At 31.6% G+C, this 12631-nt stretch overlaps 1 protein-coding gene across 6 annotated transcripts in view; it reads left to right on the plus strand.

Annotated features, from left to right (window-relative positions):
- LOC142326028 (putative ATP-dependent RNA helicase DDX60) overlaps positions 1-12631 on the plus strand; it is an 83412-nt gene that overhangs the window by 42714 nt on the left and 28067 nt on the right. For all 6 annotated transcript variants that reach the window (XM_075368112.1, XM_075368107.1, XM_075368108.1 and 3 more), the window contains exons 6-7: positions 1487-1777; positions 9893-10052. In XM_075368112.1, coding sequence (XP_075224227.1) covers positions 1487-1777; positions 9893-10052 — 451 coding nt within the window. The remainder of the gene's footprint in view (positions 1-1486; positions 1778-9892; positions 10053-12631) is intronic.

The raw sequence follows: 12631 nt of genomic DNA on the forward strand, positions 1-12631 counted from the left end.
GTGAGTTAGGCCACCTTTTAGAGAGGAGCTCAATGAGTTCTTCATCACTCAAATCGCTGGTCAAAATATACTCCATGTAATCGTCACCCGCAATAGGGTCCGTTTGGGTAGCTTGGGAAGTCTTTGTGTCTGGAGAGGACAACTCGGAAAGCGCATTCAGTCCCTCGTATACTCGCCTTAGATCCTGTTCATGGGTCGCAATGTACTTATTCAAACCTGGGCCTAAATGCTGTTTCAACGATATCAGTATCTGACCCAATTGGTATGCTAGACTGCTCACTGTATCGGGTGCCTCTTCTTCCTCCTCGGAAGATCCTTGACGGAGCGTCAAGGATCTTCCATTTTAGATCGGTTTTCTTGACCATCGCCGATTTTGTCATGCTGCTGCTACTTTGGGCGGATGTCCCATCCATAGGGAGTGAACCACGTCTTCGCATGATATAGTACTGTACTCAGGGGGTTCCCAAGTTCTACGAATACCCACTCGGGGGAGGGGCCCAAAAAAAAAAAATTTGGGGGGGGTTGAGGGGGTAGGAAAAATGTATGTGACTGAAAATGGGGTCAAAATATTTGGGTGGGGGTAGGGGGTTAGGGAAGGTTTTGGGACGAATTTATGTCCAGGTAGGAAGGAAATCGAGTGGGTAGTTCTCAAGATATTAGTAGAAATGTAATTCCCTAATAAAACAGCTCTGAGGACTTAGAAAAAATCTCTACTCGTACGACGGTAATACGAGAGAATAATTACAAGTCCTTGTTTATTACAATAAACACGCCTGTATGAGCCTGTGTATTAACTTAGAAAAATTTCGCTAAGAATTGAATAATTCTAACCTCAAATTCACTATATAACTTATTAAAAAAGTAGTTTTAACTCACTTGATCGTACTTAAAGTAACGTCCAATAAAAGTACGATGCACTAGAAACGTAAAAACGCATTTACCTGTTATAAATCTTCAGTTTTAGAAGGTAAAAAACACAATATCCACAGCTCACTAATAAAGCTGAAAAAACTCTAATAACTTTTTTAGTCCGTGACCGAATTTAAAAAAAACTTACTATACTTGTCCATTATCCTTATCACTTTAGTTCCTAAATGCTGTATCCGAAATATAAACCAAAAAACCAATCTAAAACACTAAAAAGCACGGAGCGGTACACAACACGTCTGTTCACAGCGATGTCCACAACTCGACTGTTTGCCTTGGCCTGTCGGGCATTAAAGTAACTCAATGAAATTCATAAAATATGCCCACTTGTACAAAAATAGCTAAATCCAAATTGCAGTCTATATTTTTAGATTGTGCTCTCTTACTGTTGATTGACCCAAACTTTTTGGATTTCCAGTAGTATACTGCATTGTTATATAACTTTTATTTTTATTGTGTTAGTGTTATATACTTGTCTGGAAAATAGTTAATGCTTTTTTTTTGTGTAGCATAATTTATTTGTTTAACTTGATAACAATATGTTATTCATTTATTTTAGGGGCTTGTTGATGCTACATGTCAACCGACATTGTTAACCGGATTTGCAACACATCTACACTATCATGAACCAGGGAATTTAGCATTTGTTTATTTACTTCGCTCTGGTGTACTTGCTAAACTGTGTAAATCTAAATCTACCGATGGAAAAGTTTCTTCTGAAACTTGTGAAATTGTAGTTAATCTGATGTGCCGTTTATTTACTAGGATACCTCTAATTCCTAAAATTTTAGAAAAAGATTTGAAGAATTCTGTTGTAAAACTTCCACCTTTACCTGATTTTGTCACAAAGGTAAGTTAATAATAATTTACACACATTTACATAAACGCTTTACAAAGGCTAGTCAAGCTTTTTAAGTTGGGAATAAGCTTCTCACAACCTATATCAAACCAGTTTGGCATTTTATTTTCTGGCAAAAATTACCAGAAAAGTTAATGATGTTATCTCCATCTTCATTAAAACAATCCCTTTAACTTACATTATGAAGGTTCTCTTAGTCCAGCTACTTGGCTATTGTCTGTTTATATGGCCAACCCACCTTTCACTTGAGTTAATGAACTACCAGTTTAACAGCTCTGATTATTCTTTTTTCATTGCTCACAATTTTTCTGATCTTCAAGCTTGCGGTGATTCAGAAGTTTTGTTTGCAATTTCTTGATTATTCTTGTCTTCAGTTCTCCAACACTGTTCACTCTGGAAAGAGATTCCAGAGTTGTAGCTGATGATCTCAGAGGGATTAAGAAATTTTGCCAAAGTGTAAATTTTTTGATCTGGGGAGAATTCTTACAAAAAAATTTAGAAGGATCATTTCTCGATCCCTGGAAGGAAATTAATTTGTTTTCTTACCGTGTTTGATTAATCTTTTTTTTCAGTCCTTTAATTTCTTGCATTAAATATTTTTGGATAAAAACTACACATTTTTGTTGTTTTTTACTTACTTGTATGAAGTAAAGGAAGTATTGTGATCATGAAAAATTTCGGTAATATCCATTTTAATTAGTTTCAGTGTGATGTTTGTGCATATTTCTGTATGTCTGTATCTCACATAACTCAAAAACAATTAGCTGTAGGATGTTGAAATTTTGGATTTAGGACTGTTGTAACATCTAGTTTTGGACCTCCCCTTTTGATTGCAATCGACTGGGCCAAAAAAATGTGTATACAGTTAGCCTCTAAATAAAGCAGGGTTTCAATTTTGAAACATTTGGATTTTGGACTTTTTCTTAACTGCAGTAATCATCCTTCATTGAGAGCTTTTCAATGACATCATAAATGGTACTTATTCTCATTGGTTCCAGACTTCTAGCCAAATAAAATGTTATTTAATGAAATATTTGGATCTTGCAACAGAAAGCAGATCAGTTTGAATGTGACTTCATATACATATATTTCTTTTTTTTTCTTTAATTGAAATATATTGATTTATTATAATTATTAACTTGTGATTGTAAACAAATTTTTAAAATAAATAATAACTATGAAAAAATTTTAGAAGTTATTAATGAAGTAAAATTTTATGTACTATTCATTTAAAAAATATATATATGTGTGTAATTTTAATCGGCATACAAGGAAGTCATGTGGTGACTTCACACATCAGATTTTTTTTTATATACTTTTTAATATTTGCCTGTAAGTGCAATCATATTTCGTACTTGTAGTTTTGATTTTACTGCCAAGCAAGTTCTGTTTTATTATGTCCAGCTGTACTTAATAATTGAGTAATAACAATTTGCATAACATCTACCTTATAAAATAAAATTAAGTCATCTAATGCGCAAATACTTTTTTAAAAAATGCTTTTGATAGAATGCTCAAATGAGCTGTTTATAAATAATAATTTGAACACCTGTTGCCAGTCGTCATCAAATCACAGTTAGCGAAGTTAATAGTGCTTGATATTCATACGGTTTATGCAAACCCACTTTGACTAAAGTTTTGGTTATGGAAAGAAGTCATTGAAAAAAATTTCGACAAAATTATAAAAATAAGATCAAAAACAGATCCCAGAAACATTTCTCGCGTTACTTATTGACACTTTTGCTACATGTATGGTACCAGCAACTTTTTTAAACCAGAGATTAGTAAAATTAATTTACCAACAAGCTAACACTCTTGCTAGGAACTTTTTACTACATAAAAGCTGAAATTATTGAAACTCCTTGCTTGTTCTCTTCAAAAAGAAATGGGCCTATTACTGCAAAATTAGATGTTGACAATGAAAGAGCCTCTCTTGAAGCTGATAATGATTGTTGGCTGCCCAGTTGTAACAGTTCTGCATGTTCACACACTCGGAAAGATGTATGTGGGTCTCATTTTGTAGAGTGACTATTGTTTCATCAGTGAAAAAGAATATTGAACATTTACTCAGCATATTTTTTTCAGTATTATAATTGTATTCAGTTAGGGTTTTACAATTTTTTTTAATGAAGATTCATGTCCTACATCTTTTAAACGCTTATATTGGAATTTGACATACCCAGAGCAGCACCATGTTGAGCTGCTGAGCAATGTGATTCCTCAATACTTTGATAATCAATCAATCAATTCTTTGACATTCATAGGTTTAGGAGTAGGATATAAACGGCTTATGTATTCCTTTTTCAAATATGGTGTGTGTTTTTTTTAACTTTAAATTTCTTAAATGAACTCTTCCTTTTGTTCCTGAAATGTTAAATATTTTACCAGTTACACTATCTATATTTCTAACTAGTTCCTTCATCTCTCTCATTTTTGGGCGACCAAAACCTCTTCCTGCTTTTGGTATAACTTAAAAGCTATCTCTCTGAACTCTCCATAACTCACTTCTCTTTGAAATCATCCAGTTGATATATTCATACCACTGTTGTCTGTAACTTTGTCATTTAAGCAATAGATGTTTAGTTCTGCATGAATATCAGTGTTATGTGTTATGCTGTCTGCTCTTGGCATTCAAAACTAAACTGACGCTACAATCTCTTAAGCTTCCTTTATACGGCTGAGAGCACAATGTGTTCAAACATACCATATGCATGTTCAAAGGTGATGGTCTCACTAAATATTATGCAAGCAGACCAAATTACAAGGAGCACGTACATATCAAGTTGGAACCTGTAAATTGCTCATGTTTGTACACTTGCTACATGCATGTTCATACCCATCACTATCAATGCGTTTTAACTAGGTTTCATTGGCTTAGGGTTATGGGGTTGCTAAATATTCATATTTTTTTACAGTTTGGGCTTGTGGTGCTGAAAAGGTTGAGAATCACTGACCTATTCATTTGTTATTTTTCTAAGTAATAGATACTTTAGCAGTATGCTTTAGTTGTATTTTAGCATGAATTAAATATACATAAACTTTATTTTGCATTAATTGAAAATGATTCATTTCAATTTTAAAAATAAATGTAGTGATGTATGAAGTTTTTATATCTATAATTCTTTTATTCACTCTTGAATATTATATATCTTCATTAGCATTCATTTACCATTTTGATAAACATTTTTTTTTAATTAACTAATTCAGCTAACCTTTCTTAATGTATAGCTTCAGTTCCAATACAGAATAGATTCAGTCCCACATACACAAAAGATTTCCTAACTATTTCCCTATTTATTGTTGGTATCCAAATTTTGTCAAACTGTACATTCTGCCTGTTGTATTTATGTATATACATATATGAGAGTAAGATGAAAAGTTCTAGATCTCACACTGAGATGGCATTAGTGTGCTTAACTTCTTGATGGTGTCGCATGATTCCATTCTTCATTAGTTTACTTTAAGAGTAAAAGTTTCTGCATTACTTACTATATAGTATTTATGATATACAATCACCAAAGTGTAAAATTAGGGAATTTTTTTGGAAAATGGATAAACTGGAAAATTGTGCATTGATTAGATACTTTTTTCTGAAAGGCTTAAGTGCAAAGGAAATTAAAGAAGAGCTTGATATGACTTGGGAGACCCTTCTCCACTAAATAAATCAATTAAACAGTAGACACAGTTTAAAATGTGAAACATGCAGTGGGCGCCCTTCTAAAGTGACTACACTTGAAATGATAGAAAAAGTGCATAAAATCATTTTGGCAGATTAACTAATGTTAGTGAATATCTTATCAGTCTTTAGGCATGTCAACAGAATGCGTGTCTTTAGGCATTTATTTTACACAAACATTTAGGTGTGAACAAGCTGTGCGCTAGATAGGTACCATGTTTGGTTACCTAACCAAAAACATTGCTGTAAAGACATTTCAAGTGATTTTCTCGAGCTCTTTTGGCACAATCCAGAGGAATCTTTACATTGATTTGTGACAGTTGATGAGACTTGAGTTCGTCACTACAACATCCCAGAGACAAAACATCAATCAAAAAATGGGTTGAAAAAGGTCAACCTGCTCCAACTAAAACCAGAAATTGACTAATTTAACAAAGTTATGGCAATGTTTTTTGGGGTTGCACGGGGATTAATTTTCATTGATTATCTTAAAAAGGGTGAAAGAATAAATGGTAAATTTATGCGACCCTGTTGCAGCATCCCTGCGATAAAATTAAGGAAAAATGACTACATTTGCCAAAAAAATTGCTTTTCCATCAAGACAATACTCTTAACTTGCAAATCAGTCATTGTAATGACAAAAATCAACAAATTATAGTTTGAATTGCCCAAACACCTGATCTGAACATAAAAAAAAGGCTCGGAGTGAAGAGATTTTGACCAATAATGAAGTTATTATTACCATAGATGGTTAAGAAATTTGATGAATCGACATACCAAACTGGCGTAAGCGCTCTTGTGGAGCGCTGTGCTAGGTTTATAGACCTTAATGGTCTATACACTTATTTCTATTAAAAAATAAATCAAAATGTACCCAGAAAAATGTTTTTTTATCCAGGCCTGGAACTTTTCACCCTACTCTTGTAAGTTGAAAATGTATCCTTTACATTGATTGAAAATAATTTTTATGCTTCAAAGAAATATATAATTTTCTAAAGACTGGTGACAGAATTTTAAGGAAATCACAGAGAATATTTTTTATATTCTCTGCTTCCTTTAATTAATTTTTGAGCTAATCCCAAATACTTAAGGTGCTATTTTAAATATTGACACTGTATTTTAATTGAGAATGTTTTGCATTGTAAGCTTTTTTTTTTGCAGGTGACATTCTTTGAACAATTTATGTAATTTGTGTAATGTGAAGTCCATATGATTATTTAATATTATGCATAAATCTATATAGAATTTATGAGAATGAGTCAATTATAAATGTGAATTTCATCCCAAGCTAGGGATGGAAATTGAGTAGGACAGTGCAACTTTGAGGTGTGGTGGGTCTTTAGCATGATAGCATTACCAAATCTGTAGACCAGTCCATAGCAGAATGGGCAAGAAGGAGGAGATGTATCCTTCCCTTGTGCAATGGATTATAATCACATTTCTGACGAAGGAGAGGAGGGGGTACAGCTGGCAGAAATTCTCTGAAGAATACACAACTTGTTTGGGTAATCCACTCTTTTGTGTTTTTTTTTTTGCCATAAAACTGAAGGACAGGAGAGGGTTGATAGCCATGATCGCTGCCTTTTTAGATACTTTTGTGATTTATAGAGACTGAGTGTCATACAAGACTGGTGAAATTTTTCAACTTGAAATCAGTTACAATATCCAGAAAATCATTCATTATGAGCTTGGGCATAGCAAAATGTGAACTTGAGTCTTGCACCTTCTCTCTGATGAAAAAATGCTCATCCTCATGATGCACAAGCTTCTAGATCATTAAAACCAAGGGGAATTTTTTTTAGACTGCAAATTCACCTCCAAGGCCTGAATATATCACTGCAAGCAGGCAAGCATGGAATGGCAAAATAAAGAGAGGCTGCACAATTTTCTAAGACTCAGAAGGCTTCTTCTTCTTCTGGATTTTCTCCATGAACAAAGAAGAATTAATACAATATCCTGCTACCACTTCTTGAATAAGTCAAGACTTTTTATCTGTCCAAAGGACAATGATAAAAGCACTGTCACGGAGGAAAATGATGTCTCAGTATCAGAGACATCATTTTCCTCCGTGACAGTGCCAAACTACACACGGCAAACTAAACACTTAAAAAATTATAAGAAGTGTTCTAGGTTCTACCGGATATCTGCTGCCCAGCTCAGACCTAGTGCTTTGTGATTTCCACATGTTTGAATCACTGAAACAAGAATTGGGAAGGCAGTGTTAAGCAGATGAAGTAGAGATAGAAGCTTCTGTGCACAACTGGCTCATGGTCCTCTTCTTTTTATAGTGAAAGCATAAAAAACTTCTAGACAAATGGGATAAATGTGTTTCCAAAATGGGGTGATTTTAAATACAACATTTTTTGAATTTTTATTTCGTATCGGTTAAAATTTAAAACATAAATTCTTTTTCATACCTGATCCTTTCTATCCAGGTTTTAAACCCATTATTGTCACTATGTTATTGATATATTGTCTGCAAAAGAAACAAGGTTGCCTTAAAAATTTAAATTTGAAAAATGTTGATAAATATTATAAACAAGATTGCTGATAACCATTTTTTATATAGCTTAGATGCATAATTGTATCCAGTTACTTAAACTAATCACTACTTTTATGCATTGATATCTTTCTTCAAAATATGATTGAAACTACTTTAAAGTAATTCATCCAATTCCTGCACTGTTTATATTCTTGAAAGCATACCTAGTTGTACGCTATTAACAGTTACGTTTTTTAAAATCTAACTCTTTGGTGCTAAAGAATTGTATTTTATTTAAGAAATTTACTAATCTTGCTCTCATAAGTTTCAATTATTTTTGCAACTACCGGTTCACAATAGAATTATGCCTGAAATTATTCATTATTAATGTATCTTCTTTTTTTCATTGGAATCATAACATAGTTCTTTAATTCTGACTCACATTTTCCAGTTTTAAAACTGAAGTTAATAACGCATAAAAGTTGGTACATATAGGATAGAATGTTCACTTATATATAAAATACATAGTATCTAGGCCAGTTGCTTTTTTATTTGATGCAAGAATAAACATTTTTTTCTATATGTGTTAATTGAAATTTATTTAGAATTTCCAATGAATTACTTTCCCAGTTATAGTGATATACTTAACAATATTTATTGTTATACTTATTATGAGAAAATATATAGATTGAAAAAAATTTTTTTTTTAATTGTGTATTTTTTAAGTTTTGCGTCTTAAGGAGACATTTAAAAAAATGTTTTAACCAAAAATTATTAATTTAAATAAATTGTATGTAATCTGCGGAGGGGGAAATTTTATTCCAATACTCCCAAGTCCAAAGCTATTTTTGTCATATGATTGTTTGAGCGTATGTACATTTGGCCTGTATTTGGTCTTTTAACTCTGGACCCCCATTGAACAGTTTTCTTCAAACCTGGTAGACCAGTACTACCTTCAGGTGTAAAGAATATATTAAATTTTTATAAAAGTTGGAAACAGCAGTAGGGCTGATGCAGCCAAAGTAAAATTTCAAATTTTAGTGGGGCACTAAGCAAAAAAGTTTTCTTACAAAAGTTGAAGTTTTTTTGGGAAGATCACAAATTACAAAAAAATATTTAATATTCATCCCACCCCAAAAAATTAATATATATTTTTCCTTTTTTTAAGCTGTATCTTGCTTCATTATTAAAGTACCTTCTATTTATTTCCTTGAACAAAGTAAAGGAAGTATTGTAATCATGAAACATTTCAGATTTCAACAGAAATATCCATTTTGACCATCCTTGAATCCCCATTTTGACTAGTTTTGACATGACCTCTGTACATATGTATTTTGTATTTAGATCTGTTGTAACATCTAGTTGTGCATCTCCCCTTTTGATTGCAATTGAAAGGGACAAAAAAGTGTATAGTCAGACCACTAAATAAAGTAGGGTTTTAATTTTTAAACGTTTAGATTTTGGACTTTTTCTTAACTATAGTAATAAGCCCTCATTGAAAGCTTTTTAACGATATATCGTAAGTGGTACTTATTTTCATCATTTCCACAGTTGTAGCTAAATAAAAGTTTAATTAATGAAATATTTGGATCTTACAAGGGGAAGGCACATCAGTTCGAATCTGACTTCATACATATATATTCTTTTTAACCTTTTTTTTTTAATCTAAATATATTGATTTATTAATAATTATTAACCTCTAATTGTAAAAAGAAATTTAACAATTCATAAATAATTCAATTATAATACAAAAAATGTCAGAAGTTATTAATGAAATAGAATTATATGTAGTTTTCATTTTAATTCAAAAATTGTTACAATCAGAGGTTAATTAATAAATCTAATTAATTAATTAATATTTAAATTAAAAAATCTTTTCCCCAACTCCAAGAGTATACTGTAATGTGGTGTTTGACTGTTTCAATAATGAATTGTGAAACTGTTTTAGGCTTTGGAAAGCTACAATGATGATGTTAAAACAGTTTATAGATGCTATTTTGAAGGATTTGCTAAACATGTAGTAGGCAGTATGGGAGAAGACAATAAGTTACCATTATCTGGAAAAGTAATTGAAGGAGCATATAGTCTTGAAGAATTAAAATCTATACGTAAGTGTTTAATTTTTAAGTGGAAATTTTTAGTAGTTTCTTTTAATATTCATTTTCCAAGACATCAGACAGAAATAATACTTATTTAGTTTTTAAGGAATTGTGTTTTTTTTTTGTAGAGTTTTCAGGTGTAGGTAATGAAATTATAAAGTATAGACAAAGTAAAGATGGCACAAGACAAAAGAACGTACATGTGAAAAGGTAAACTGCTGGTACCAGATACTGAAACGGGAATTAGAAAAACATTTTTAAATATTTATTTGAAGCCTAGTGCTTTATACCAATATAAAGTGGTCAAATAGAAAAACAAAGAATTGGCACTTTTGAAATGGGTGTTGTATGAGAATTTTGAAAATAAGGTGGTAGAGTATAATGGAATTGAAGAGGTTTTAAGATTGATTTAAGAAAAAATAAGTTTGTAACTGAATTTTGAAAGAGAAAGATATAAAGATTGTGAATCTTATTATTCAAGTCATATTAAGTATGAAGTAGGTCATTGAGGCTGTTTAATGTTTCGCGTATGTTCTAAGAGACTGGCATGTAGGAAGAAATAATGAAGTGTGTCAAACCACTTGGTTGACTATTGATAAGAAAAAAATCATCAAAGGTTTTTCTAATATTATGAAGAGCTAGTCTTTATCTGCTAAACATATCAACATGTAGTCTGACCAAAAGAAACATTATTTGGTGTTATTTTAACTATGATTTATAAGATTAGAATTTAAATGTACATAAAGTAAAATAAGGACTATGGAAATGTCAGATTTTAGCTTACTAGAAATCAGTGAGATCATGAAATCAATCATCATGAGAGAAATTATAAAAAGAATCTTAAAATCATTTACGGAAGTAGATAACTGAAGAAGGGTACAAAAAATGAAATAGAAACTCATGAATTATAGATGAATACTTTTAAATCCTTAATAGCTGAAAGAAAAGTTGGCGAGTACGCGTTGGGAAAGTGTATGTAACAAGGAAATTTTAAGAATTTAGAAAGGGACATTTATGGAAAAAAATGAAACATCATAGGAATAAATGGATGGATGTTATCATTGATAATAATTATTAGGTGCTGTTGTTGATCAGCAAATAACAAGAGGTTTGGAAGCCAGCCTGTTTGTGTACCAGTTAGCACTGGAAATTGGCTTCCAATTCCATATTCCTATTTAGAATCAACATTTATTCATATATTGTTTTATTTTTTCCTTGTTAAAGTGCAGGTCCAAATATGTCTGAGGTAGTAACAGAATAATTTTTTAATCTTTGAGAGGTTGAATAGTGGTTTTAGTTGGTAACAACTTAATCTTTTAAGTTTCTCAGTTTTATTATAAAAGATACTAGTTATTGCAGTCATTATTGTTTAATTTATTAGAAACTATTGAAAATTTTACTCATATGAAATACTTTATGTATAATTATACAACTCGTATACATATACACAATAGTATGCAAATTAATCCAAACACAGGAAATGTGTTTATTTCTGTGTTGTGGCTACACTACTTAACCATACCCATTCTATATGTTATCTTTGTAATTTGAAGTTATTGTTCTTCGGCTTTTTAGCAGTTTTCATATTGTAAATAGTGTTTTGTGAAAGTTTATTTCATTTTTTATTACAAATTCATATTTTCTTATTTTTTGTTCTGTGTGTCTTGAATATATAATAAATGTCATAAATTCAAGAAATTTTTTGAAGATTGTTTCACTTTCTGAGCATACCAGTATGACAAAAGACAAACAGCTTCTGAGTGGGTTGTTTAGACACAGTAAATCCTAATTTATAACAATTTAAAGAAACCGGTCCCTTTTCACCTCAAAGAAAACACAAGTGTGACTGCAAAAGAGAAACTACTCCAACATAGGAGAAAACTCATTTACTAGTGAAAAAAAATAAACTTTATCCAAAATTATCTGCTGTGGACTTAAATAAAAAAATTAGCAGCCAGTGGAACATTTGCACATGACAACTGTTAGACACTGACTTCTTGCAGCTAGATAGAAGACTCAATGGCCAGCTAAGAAGCAGTTTTTAACATTAGTAATATACAAAAAAATGGCCCTTGTGGGCGAAAGCACATCCTAACTGGACCAAAGAAGACTGGAAAAATCTTATGTTTTCTGATAAGTCTTATTAGGGGCAAATGGTTCCTTACATTAAAAAAGTATCAGATGAAAATATATCACCAACTCATATCCAACTATTAGTTAAACATCCCCAGAAAAAAATGTTTTGGGGATTTTTCACTTTTTAAGCCCCTTGTTTATTACTTTCAGTGATGGTATGTTGAAAAGTGATGGATTGATCAAGATTCTAAAGGAAAAGGTTGTGACACAGCTTTAAAATAGATTTCCACAAATTAACGTAGTGTTCCAACAAGAATTTGGTGCCATGTCATACTGCTAAAATAGTGGAAAAATGTTTCAAAGAATTAGACATTGAAGTGCTACAGTTGCCAGGCAATTCCCCAGACTTAAACCTAATTAAAACAATTTGGGCTATAATCAAAAAACTCTCAAAAATGAATTGTACCACAAAAATTTACCTCATTAATGCAATAATGTCTGTATGGTATCGT

Source organism: Lycorma delicatula, chromosome 6 (genome assembly GCF_047948215.1).
Source record: "Lycorma delicatula isolate Av1 chromosome 6, ASM4794821v1, whole genome shotgun sequence".
Taxonomy (NCBI): domain Eukaryota; kingdom Metazoa; phylum Arthropoda; class Insecta; order Hemiptera; family Fulgoridae; genus Lycorma; species Lycorma delicatula.